Source organism: Contarinia nasturtii, unplaced genomic scaffold, assembly GCF_009176525.2.
Source record: "Contarinia nasturtii isolate CC-2019 unplaced genomic scaffold, AAFC_CNas_1.1 Cnas_scaffold_2868, whole genome shotgun sequence".
NCBI lineage: Eukaryota > Metazoa > Arthropoda > Insecta > Diptera > Cecidomyiidae > Contarinia > Contarinia nasturtii.
Window position 1 is genome coordinate 1 of NW_022200185.1, and position 11,174 is coordinate 11,174.

An 11,174-nucleotide genomic window follows, 5' to 3' on the forward strand; every position below is an offset into this window, starting at 1 on the left:
TGTTTTTACTCTCATCCTCTCAATTGATGTTAGATTCATTTGAACGGTGCTGTTATAACCAATTTGAAACTTTGACATTTGTACATTTTGACAACTGATTCAATTACTTTGATAGTTGTGGATCTAAAATTAACGGGGAGGGTGATGCAATAAATAGTTCTTATTAAGAAATTCTTCTGTTTTCTTCTTCTATTTCTCTTAATCAAAATATAATAATCAATCAATAATGTTCTTAATAAATATTGTCAGAAGCTACGTTTGGAACAACCAAAAATGCATACAACCTGTAATTTCAACATATCTACAAGTGAAGCACATGGTCCATCAACAACAACGGACCTTCACATCAAAACCGCAGGAATATCTGGCCATTGCAAACCTTTCTCGCAAATTATGTTGTACGGAAGATATTGCTGCACAGATTTATAGTGATTTTCCAGCGTTACGGCAAATTAATGCAATTAAAACAGATACACTGGAACTTCTTCGTGCAAATCTGTCGGCAGAGTCAATATTCGAGAATCCATCACTCCTCACAATAGATATCGGTTCGTGTTTGTATTGAATAATGTCTATAGAAATGATTGTAATTGATTAATTTTAGAATACGTGGACAAAAAGATAGATGTGTTAAAATCATTGCAGCCGAAGAGTCTTGATGATTTTGCACCGTTATTAAGACTCAGTACTTTTAAACTTAAGAAACTTGTTGGCGGATTATTGAAGGATAAATATGAACCTGCAATTCATGGACACACAAATCGTATTTATTATTTGAGCGAACGTCTTCAGGTTTGTTATTCCCCCAAAATAAGTCAAATTCGATATTTTACAACAAACATTTTATCAATAATTGCAGGTTGAACCACAAGTGATTGCAAGATCCATTGCCAATGGTAAATGTGATTTATCATGTACAACATTTCAAAATTTTGACAAAAAATTAAGATTATTGATGGACTATGGCATGAACCCAATGATATTGGCAACCAATTTGTTTGTTCTTGGGTGCAGTGCTGAAATGTTGCTGCGTCGTTCTGAATGTGTACTATCTACTGGAAGGCCGTTGAAAGGGTGGCATTTTACTTGGTCACAAGAAATGTTCGATGAGTATGTTAACAAATATATGCTCGAAAATGAATGTTAGTCTTCTCCTGAGATTTTATTCAAATGTGACACCACCAACACCATATGAAAATTGGGATTTTTTCAGAGACTGTTTCTCACAGTAATATATGTCAGGAGGAGCGTTATGAGCAACTGAAGGAGAAACAGTCTCTGATTTACTGCTTTGAGAAACAGTTGTTACACTTCATTCAAATCTCAGGAGAAATCTCATATTCATTCTCGGACAATCTTGTATCAGCATTGGCTTATTGCTAATTATCTTTTATGCATGCTTCCATGAAATCCTATAATTTAACCGACATTTAGCCAAAGTGGAAAAGCTTCATTACTTTGGTCTTTTTACATACAGGTTAATTGAAAAATACAAATTGGAAAGAGCCGAAAAAGGGACTGCCTTATCCGCCGAAATGATGATACAAATACAGAATCTTAACACAGACAAAAAATCAATCGTTGAGTCGTTGATGTCGTTATTAGGTGGTGACCATTTTGAATCGTCTCAGCTATATTATAGTCATGTATATGACTTGAATGAATTACTTGTGACAGAAAAGAATGTCAACCATTTATTGGAAATGAAAATCGACCAAGTGACAATTAGGAAAAATGGATTTTTGCTCACTATGCCCATTGGTATGGATTGAATTTTATTTTGTGATGCTATTTAAATTCCAAATGTTTTTTAGATGAAATTAAGGAGAAAATAAATATCGTGCAACAAATGAAACCGAATAATATTGCAGACTTCATTCCTTTGCTAATTGCCGACGCGATTGTATTGGAAAAATATAAGCGTGATCTCGTTGAATTAAACGCCATTGGAAATGATCATCCGATTTATTATTTTAGCGCAAAACTAGAGATACCAGTCACTGAGGTTGCCGCTAGTTTTGCTGCAAAAAGTGAGGTTTTCTTTAAAACCATGCCAAATGTTCTCAAACCAAAGTTAGATGTTCTTCTGAAACATGGCGTAGATCGTACAACTATTTTGTCATTTTCAACGATCTACAAACTCTATAGCGTGGCACAAATTGACCACAGAATCAAAAGTCTTAAAAAAACCGGCCTCGATAAAATATCGGCGTATATGATTGACCGTTTCAATTCACTTGAATTCAAATTGTATGACACGTTTATGATAAAAGAAAAAGAATATTTTTTTAAACCAAATTCGAAATATCCATTTACAGGTGTTTAGAAAGACGTCTTGAAGAAAAGAAGTCGCTTGATGGATTTGCAAATAGCATGGACTATCTTTCAAACCGGTTAGGTTGGAGTGAAAATGATCTTAAAGACGCTTTGAAAAGGGATTTCTCATTAAAACAATCTTCCGCTTTAAAGGTAAATGATTTAATGGCAACGGGTCGTATCGTATAAGGATTTCTTTTTATTTTGTTTGTTTGTTTTTATTGCAGATTAAAACTCATTTGGATTTTTGGCAGAGTGAAGTTGGCCTTACAGCGAATATAATTACAAATTCATTATATATTTTCCATAGAAATGTGGAGGAAATGAAATTACGATTATGTGAAATGAGAAAAATTCGCGCACCCATCAAATTACGCAGAATTACTGGAACTAAAACCGTATATTTAAAATATATTCGAAGGTATGCAACAGAGGAAGATTTTTCAATAATTGAAGCACGTATTAAACAAAAAAAAATGTGATGATTCGAAAGAATTGAATTTTCTTATAAGTTAGCCTAGGCTATGTCATTTTTGATAATGAATCAAATATGTAATGTATACAATTGCATAAATAGCATAAAAAGGATTAAAATTGCTGTTTTTCATTTTTATTATGAAACAAACCTTTGCACAATATTTTTCAGTCTAAGTTTGCTTAGACCGAAGAGTAATTTTTGAACTAAAAGATCGTTCAGTTTGGTTTTGATTCGAAGACGGGAGTTTTGATAAAAGCAGATCTATCCTGAGGACGACAAAATGCCATTTTAACATGAACATATTCCCTTGCATTTTTCCATCGATATTTTCTCATAGTAATAAGAACATTTCATTCTTTCTTTAAAAAAGAAGTTGTATTTTATATAAAAAATAACATTTGTAGATTTGATATCATCTTATGTTACACTATGAATTGGAAAGGGAAAAAATAAAAGAAATTTTTCAATTTAAAAAATGGTGAGTTCGTTTTAATCAATTAAATACGTCCACCCCAAGAAAGACAACCAAATAATAAAAAAAACCAATTAATTTTTGAGTAATTACTTTTTATGTTAAAATTTTTTTTTTGCTAAATATGCGAAAAATAAAATTCAAAATATTACTTTATTTTTAACCAACGACATTAAACACTGGTATTTTATTTTTGGTATGCAAACAAACAATGTAAAGTTTCGAATTGCAATATTTTTTTCTATTACACTTTTACAAATTGAAAATAATATTGCATTAATAATGAAAATAAAAGAAATTGGATAGAATGAATTTTTCATCAGAGTCTCTTTTAGCAGAGAAATCATCCTTATTGCAAATTAAATAATCTTTGTTGTTGTTTTCCTCGTCACTATCTGCTAAATATTCAATGCGAATGAAACATTTTCGCGTGGGATTTTTTTTCGTTTGGTTCTTACATACAGCACATCATACTAATGGTTTTTTTGGCAATAAACTGCGGTTTCAATGATGGTTGTTCTATTTCAGTGTGCTCATGTATATTTTCTATTGAATCAATGTCCAATGTGCAGTGAAGACATTCAAACATAAGATAATTCCTTTGTGCCAATGAAATGTGAGCGTCCATTCAACTTGGTCAATAGTCATAATTCGTTTTTCGTTTGCTCCATTGATTATTTCCAAATATAGTCATGTAAATTTTTGCCCATTAATCATAATCGCTATTTTAAATGACCAATTTATCCCCATTCAACTTCAAAATGCTTGAGCGAAAACCTGTTCTTGAAAACGGCATTTTGATCATAGTTTCGTTCAAAGAATTTTTTTTCAGTTAAAAAGAAATTGCAATTAAAAGCGAAAGCAAATACACACTTTCAGCTATGTTTTTACATTGAACAGCAGAAAAAAAAGAAGCAGTGAAAGACAGCCGTGGTATGTCGCCAAGGAACTAAACATCGAAGCACATTAACCCAATGAATATTGCACAAACAAGCATGAAATACGGTGCACAGCCCAAACCATACATATTTTGCATATACACGCGTGTGTTACGACTTCGACTCAAAACAAAACAAAACCAAGATAGGCAGTTGGCTTGTGTTTTTAAAATCGAATAATGTATGCGTGCAGTTTGTGTTCAAAAGTTAAAGTTACCAGAGAGAGAGAGAATACGATAGAGACGATGAATGTTAGTAAGTGGTGGGCAAGTTTTTGCTTCGAATTCAAGCCACAAGGTTTTTGGATTGAGATTTTTATGAGTGGCGACGACGACGACGACACCGTTGAACATGCAACGTTTTGTGCGCTGCATGTTTATATACATGTATGTGTGTATGTGTGTGCGTCTGTTTTTGTTAGTCTTTCGAATTTGAAAAATGTGATATTATTATATATTGACCATGTCGCATCGAGTGAATTCATAATTTTTCTTCTGAACTCTTTGTCGATAAGATTTTTGAATGACCTTTAACCGTCAAATTATTTATCGCAGTCATTCGGCGTAAAAACAATTGGCACACAGATTGTGTGCTCAATAAAATTAGTCCTCATATGTAATTTGTTTACTTATAAAAAAATAGCGTCGACTTATTTCAAAAACAACAAACCTATTTCATCATGGATTGAGTGCCGAAAACAATGTACACAATAAAGTACTTGAAAACAGTAGACCAAATTCATTAAACACTGCATATGGAAATATTGTGCGCATTGTGTATTCCGAACGAAAGAACTCTAGTTGTTGTTTCCATTATCACCATCTTCTCGACATTAAAGTGTAAGTTTTGTACCTATTGTTTTGTTGGATGAGTATTGGGTGTACGTTTTTTTTGTAGCAATACAATATCGACGAAGTCGCCGATCACATACAACTGTTTTTGTTGTTTTCTCGCTTTTCTGTGTGTATGCCTCATCTCTTTCGCTTGTTTGCTTTCATTATGGGCTGCGTGTTGGTTTGTTTTGCTGCTTACCGTGGTTTATTGTATCGAGTTGTTTGTATGTATTGTATGTCTCACAGGTCAGATCGATCGTTTTTATAGCTGCCAACATCAGTGTGTATTTACATCGCGAGTGATTCACTACCATTTTTTTTTGTCTCCGCTGCTTTCTGTAAGGTGTGCGTAGTTCTTTTGTGCGCTCTCCAAAAATTGGTTGCATTTTGTTTTTATACACTTCTTGTTGGTGCAGTGTGAGGAAAGGGTTTTTATCATCTAAAACAGCAAATTTTTCAAAGATTTTAAACAAAAGTGAGTCTGAATTTAATTTTAAGTGTGTCTAAGTTTCGAAATATATGCAGTGCTTTTCAAGAGTGCAAACACCCAAACACTGCCGCCGCATCGACTTGCAGACGCGCAAAACAGATGTAGGCAAATAAAGTCGAAATAAAAGACGGCACTCAATTTCTGCATCGCAATGCTGTTTTTTTTGTTTGTGTATACGAACGTCACGTCTTCGAGCTCAACATTTCAAAATCATACTGTTGCAGTCAGTTTTTTTGTTGTTGTTCGTTTTCGATTAATCTGAAGATACCGCAAATAATTTAAAATTGAAATCGACAAATGTAAAGAATTTTTGTGTATGACGTGATGCTACTTTACTTGAACAAAAAAATTTATTTTTAGAATATAATTGAGGGCGAGATCATAATTTCAATTAAAAAACAAACACATTCCAAAAATTCATTGTTTGCTTCCTTTATCACACAATTTAACCGTTTTTTTCGCGCGCGTTCCGTTTTAATGATGAATTTTACATTGAACGTATTCGTTCTCAAAAATTGTGATGCTATTTTATTGCATGACTATTTACTATTTTTGGTTAGTCGACGACGTTAATTACTTTCATCATTAAATGATCAATATTATACAAAAGCTTGTGCACAATTTACGATTCGATTTGATTCAACTTTGGTCGATATAGGCATTAACCCTCTGCTGCTTCGTTATTCTACTCGCTGCTACTCTGAAACTCAGTTTTTACTGAGAGAAGAATTTCACACGATTTTTCACATGTATGCATACTTGACACAAATTAAAAATTGACGTAGGTAGAGGTTAGAGGGATACTTACAAAAATATATTAGTGTTATGGTGAAAATCTGGAAGAAAATTTTTTATCGATTTGTTAAAATTCCATTTCACTGCGGTCTCCCACAGTAGAGGGTTAACCCAAATACAGAGTTCCTTTTTATGGATTGATTCAGATACATTTCAATTTTTAACACTCAATCAACGTAGTTCACAATACGCCAATTAAGTCGATCGATTCATCGTTATTTGCAGTGTAAATTGCACGTCATGCATTAAGTACATTCGATCAAAGTCGTGACTCTCCATCGCTTTAAAATGCAATTTTCTCAATGCAAATAGATCATAAATACTGGCTGCTGATCGTGAGCTAATCAAATCAGAAATGTTCAATTAAAAAAAATGAATCGCCCCAATGGAACACATTTGATTGATGACGTTTTGGTTCAATATTCATATTTCCGTTTGATAAGAATATCGATGCGCATTAGCCGCACCATGTATGCGTACATTCATAATTAATGATTTGTGGTGATTCGACTGTTTGATTTTCCATGTACTTTTTCCTTTTTCCTGGACGGCCACCCTTCGACGCTACAAATAACAAATTTATATTTGACAAATGTTTTTATCGTCATTTATGTGAGCGTAAATGATTGAATTACTTGATAATCGGCGTTAGCTTGAGCAAAACGAAAAATATAACATAGAAAATAGAATGGAATTATTTCCATAAATACAGATGGAATGTGCCTAATGCATAAAAATTAAACAAAATTGAGCAATAAAATCGATTTGGTCGTCAATTTATGAAAATAACCAAAGGCATGAATGCATTATTATCCAGTTTTTTTTTATTTCGGTCTATTTAGTTAAGATCCACTTGGATTGATTAGAAATACCAATCATTTGCATGAAATCCAATCATTTGACGGCCTAAGAAGAAAACAATAACATACAGAATATTCTGCAAAAAGTCGAATACAAATTTATGTGAGCAAAAACCAAATATACAAACAGACAGCGCAAAGGTAAAACAGCCTACTTACATAAGAAACACATGTAAGTAGGCTGTTTTACTTTTGCGCTGTCTGTTTGTATATTTGGTTTTTGCTCACATAAATTTGAATTCGTCTTTTTGCAGAATATTCTGTATGTTATTTTTTTCTTCTTAGGCCGTCATTTATACTATAAAAATTTAAATGCCAATAAAAATAAAGGAAAAATATTTCGATGTTTTCATTCCATTCGAAAGTTGAAACAAGTGTTTACATTGAATCGTAAATAGAATTCTCATTTGAAATTGTCAAATGTGACATGTGGTATGTTGTGACCCATTCACAATATCAGCTGTTTGACGTTTAATCGTTAGACTCGGTTGATAGCCATATGGTTGATTATATACACATTTAGTTAACTGTTCTGCTTCCCGCGAGCAAGGCACACATTGTGGTTGTCCGTCCGATTGAAAAACTGTCAACATTGAATTTTAACTCAGGACTTTTTTTACTTTTATTGCAATCATGTTACCAATCATATCTCAATTGAATTCCAAGCGTATTGTGCTTGCAAGCAGTTCACCGCGTCGCAAGGAGCTCTTGAAAATCATTGTAAGCCGAAAATTTCTTAAATTTTTCATCATTTTAAGTGATTTATTTGTGTGCAGGGCTTAAATGTTGAATCATGTGCATCGACATTCGAGGAAAATCTTGATCCGAAAGATTTCAACAGTTTTTCCGAATTTGTTGAAGAGACCGCACTGCAAAAGGTTCTGGAAGTGACAAATCGATTAGATGCCGAAGCAGAAATCGATGGAAAATCGAAAGCAGACATTGTCATTGGAGCCGACACAATGGTTGCATTAAATGGTGAAATGTATGGAAAACCGAAGAACAAAGAAGATGCCATTGAAACATTGAACAAGTATGTATGATTTAGTAGAAATATTCATTGATTTGTGTGCAATCATTGAAAATTGTGCAATTTTTTAGGCTCAACGGAAAAACGAACGTTGTTTTCACTGGTGTCGCTATCAAATATGGGGATCATATTGAAAAATTCACCGAAAGCACAGAAGTTCAATTTGGAAAATTAACGACAGAACAAATCCAAGCTTATGTCGATACAGGCGAACCACTGTAAGTGATTTTGTTTAGATAGTCTGTTTTGTGGATAAAAATAAACATTTTTTTAATATTCATCAAACTTTGAATGTTTTCACAGTGACAAAGCGGGTTCTTACGGAATACAACACATTGGATCAACGCTTGTCGAACGCATAAACGGCGATTTCTTTACCGTTATCGGGCTGCCCGTCTATCGTCTATCTTTTACATTGCATAAACTCTACAAAGAATTGAAATAATACTCGTACCAAATAAACGGCATGCCGTTATACGTATTCATGAAAAAAAAATCAACGTTCGATAAACGTTATGCTGAAATTTATTTCGTTTTTAAACAATTCATATTTATTTTCAATCATTTGATGACTTACACTTGAAATAGAAAACATTTTATGTAAATAGGTATTTTCGATGATTATGTAAACAAATCCATTGTTTATGACCGATACAATAGTTCAATAAATATATTGTGAAATTATTATACGTTGCGTTGTTGTGTTCATATTTTGCTATTGCTTTGGCACGACTTGAATTATTATTTTTGTTTCGTGCAATTTTTACGGTGTGAAAAGTTGAAAACATTTTTCATCGAAAAAAAAAACAACAAACGCAATTGATTTTTATAATCAGATTTTGGTTTTTATTTCTTGGTTTTTCGTAGGTATACATGGCTCACATTTTCCTTTTATGCAAAACATACAAATACAAGTATTTATCTAAAATATTTCGTAAGTTGTGGTTATTTTATTGCAACAGCGTCTATTTTTGTGAAATAGACAATTGTTTACATCCAAAATGATTACCCTTCAAAATGTTTCTTGAGTGAAAATAAAAGGCTGCAAGAAGTGAATTAACTCAAATTTGGTGACTCTATACAAAAATATTCCATTGCTGATAAGTAATCTCTTCAAATTTAGTTTGTGAACGAAATAAAAATCACAATCATGATTTGATGATCATCAAATCAAATGATTTGTCAATTTAGATTTTTCACATTTTTAGTACATTTAGTTGGTTTTATAATAACATTACATTAAAAATGGGAACGAAAATAAAATTTCATTTAATGTTGTTTTTAATATAAGAAAAAATAATTTTGTTTAATCGCGGCCAAGAGGTCGACCCCGACCCCATGAATCGCTAAAGAATCTATTTTGTTGACCGGCAGCCGGTTGATCTCTGCGTTGATTTTGTGGTGCAAAACCGAAACCATGCACACCACCACGTACGTCAGGGAAATAGGATTTGCTGTAAATAAAAATCAGTTAGTGTCAAATAAAATGTGTGGTTTGGCAGTTGTTGAATGGACAGAAATCACTTTTTATGAATTGATGAATATTTGCGCAAATTTTTTAAACGCTAGATCAGTGACACCACCCAACTGGTGGTTCGCAAGAGAGAACAACCGATTATAATTGAAATTAAAAACGTTTTGCCTCGTATAAACACTGTTTGGATACAAACAAATACGTAGCGTCGCGATTTTCATCAATGTCATAAAAAGGAATGTCCAACTGCTCTTGTTTTTTGCATTCTTTTTGTTGTCTTACATAAACGAAGGTGTGTCTAGATATGACATGCCGCCTAACTCTTGTGGATATTTGATTTTCAGGAAATAGTATAGATGACCGACGAAAATTCCGACCAATGAATCGATTCCACTTGACAAAACCACATTCAATGCCAAAAGTACCCAAGGGAAGTACATCGCTTTGAATTGTGTACCGAACCAGAAGCGAACAATTACATCTTTGTTAAATTGACACCAGACATAAACCACGGCCAAAATCAACGGGTCCATCAAAAGCTGTAAAAATGTAAACATATTTTCGTGTGTCAACACCATTTCGGTCAAAGTCAATTGCTTAAAAAAAATTTTTTTACCGGCAACTTGAACAGAAGTCCGACAATCACACAACATGCCCAGTTTATGAATAGCAGGTAAAAATAGTCTCCCGGAGTGGATTTGAATTGTTCATTTTCCAATCGTAATGAGTAGCTGTACAGGAAGTAACAGTTCAACAAGAATTGGTATCCCATTGGATAGAAAAATACACTGAAAAGAAAAAAATAAATAAATTATGGCACAACATTAAATGTGTGAACAAAGTCCGATTAAAACATTGGCATATGCATTACTGTGTACATTTGACACTTACCAAGTAAGTAAACGCCATAATTGAAATTTCTGAAATATTAATTCGGGTGCTAAATACAGCAAATAACCAGGCAAAATTCCAAATCGCGCCAGCACACTTATGACAACTGTTAGCGTTAGCCAATATTTTGTAAAAATTGGCATATTTTTAAACCAATCCGCTGGATCTGTCATTGTGAAATTCTACTCCCTTGCGTTTACTCCAATGTTCAAAACCTCTTACGTGGTTTTTATTTGACTGATGTGTATGTTACCTCGGTCTCAGTCGATTTACTTTTTTTAATGTGAAATTGTTTATTATTCAATTCAACCAGAATTTAAAATAATTGGTTTTTGTTTAGTTTTCGAAATTGGTCCTTTCTTTTTTCTGAAAGCTGTACTGTATATTATAGAATTTTTCTAGAAGCCGAATGAATTTTAATGTTTCTTCAAATTTGACTGAAAATGATGACAGCACATAAATTACTGACATCTATTTTGTCACTATCTTTTGTACTTTGTCACTTGTTTGAATGAATACCAACGCCATCTGTTGTGAGCCATTGGCATAAAAATACGTATTCAATTAAAGTACAAATAACAAATTCTCCAAAAAACA

General features: G+C 32.9%; 3 protein-coding genes across 4 annotated transcripts; 2 read left to right on the forward strand and 1 right to left on the reverse strand.

The window, feature by feature from the left end:
- Window positions 1-51: 51 nt before the first annotated feature.
- On the forward strand, window positions 52-2,910 carry LOC116349497. 2 transcript variants are annotated; one of them, XM_031780976.1, is made up of 8 exons: window positions 52-141; window positions 250-548; window positions 605-792; window positions 860-1,110; window positions 1,478-1,761; window positions 1,815-2,250; window positions 2,319-2,469; window positions 2,544-2,910. In XM_031780976.1, exons 2-8 carry the CDS (start codon window positions 317-319, stop codon window positions 2,796-2,798), a joined length of 1,797 nt encoding a protein of 598 aa, XP_031636836.1. In that variant the 5' UTR covers window positions 52-141; window positions 250-316; the 3' UTR covers window positions 2,799-2,910. The 2 variants fall into 2 exon arrangements, with proteins under 2 accessions (XP_031636836.1, XP_031636835.1); XM_031780975.1 differs by having other exon boundaries at window positions 113-548.
- Window positions 2,911-7,662: 4,752 nt separating this feature from the next.
- On the forward strand, window positions 7,663-8,901 carry LOC116349500 (dTTP/UTP pyrophosphatase). Its single transcript, XM_031780978.1, has 4 exons — window positions 7,663-7,902; window positions 7,959-8,215; window positions 8,284-8,430; window positions 8,516-8,901. Exons 1-4 carry the CDS (start codon window positions 7,816-7,818, stop codon window positions 8,655-8,657), a joined length of 633 nt encoding a protein of 210 aa, XP_031636838.1. The 5' UTR covers window positions 7,663-7,815; the 3' UTR covers window positions 8,658-8,901.
- Window positions 8,902-9,142: 241 nt separating this feature from the next.
- On the reverse strand, window positions 9,143-11,052 carry LOC116349498 (derlin-1). Its single transcript, XM_031780977.1, has 4 exons — window positions 10,578-11,052; window positions 10,303-10,474; window positions 9,969-10,225; window positions 9,143-9,666 (listed from the first exon to the last, which is right to left on the reverse strand). Exons 1-4 carry the CDS (start codon window positions 10,748-10,750, stop codon window positions 9,519-9,521), a joined length of 750 nt encoding a protein of 249 aa, XP_031636837.1. The 5' UTR covers window positions 10,751-11,052; the 3' UTR covers window positions 9,143-9,518.
- Window positions 11,053-11,174: the final 122 nt, after the last annotated feature.

Coding starts and splice junctions, on each gene's coding strand:
- LOC116349497 (XM_031780975.1), top strand. CDS start 227: ATGTTCTTAATAAATATTGTCAGAAGCTACGTTTGGAACAACCAAAAA. Junction 1,111..1,477: donor TCACAAGAAATGTTCGATGA/GTATGTTAACAA, acceptor TTTTACATACAG/GTTAATTGAAAAATACAAAT. Junction 2,251..2,318: donor AATTCACTTGAATTCAAATT/GTATGACACGTT, acceptor ATCCATTTACAG/GTGTTTAGAAAGACGTCTTG.
- LOC116349500 (XM_031780978.1), top strand. CDS start 7,816: ATGTTACCAATCATATCTCAATTGAATTCCAAGCGTATTGTGCTTGCA. Junction 7,903..7,958: donor AGGAGCTCTTGAAAATCATT/GTAAGCCGAAAA, acceptor ATTTGTGTGCAG/GGCTTAAATGTTGAATCATG. Junction 8,216..8,283: donor GCCATTGAAACATTGAACAA/GTATGTATGATT, acceptor GCAATTTTTTAG/GCTCAACGGAAAAACGAACG.
- LOC116349498 (XM_031780977.1), bottom strand. CDS start 10,750: ATGACAGATCCAGCGGATTGGTTTAAAAATATGCCAATTTTTACAAAA. Junction 10,475..10,577: donor TTATGGCGTTTACTTACTTG/GTAAGTGTCAAA, acceptor TTTTCTTTTCAG/TGTATTTTTCTATCCAATGG. Junction 9,667..9,968: donor CTAGACACACCTTCGTTTAT/GTAAGACAACAA, acceptor TTTTATTTACAG/CAAATCCTATTTCCCTGACG.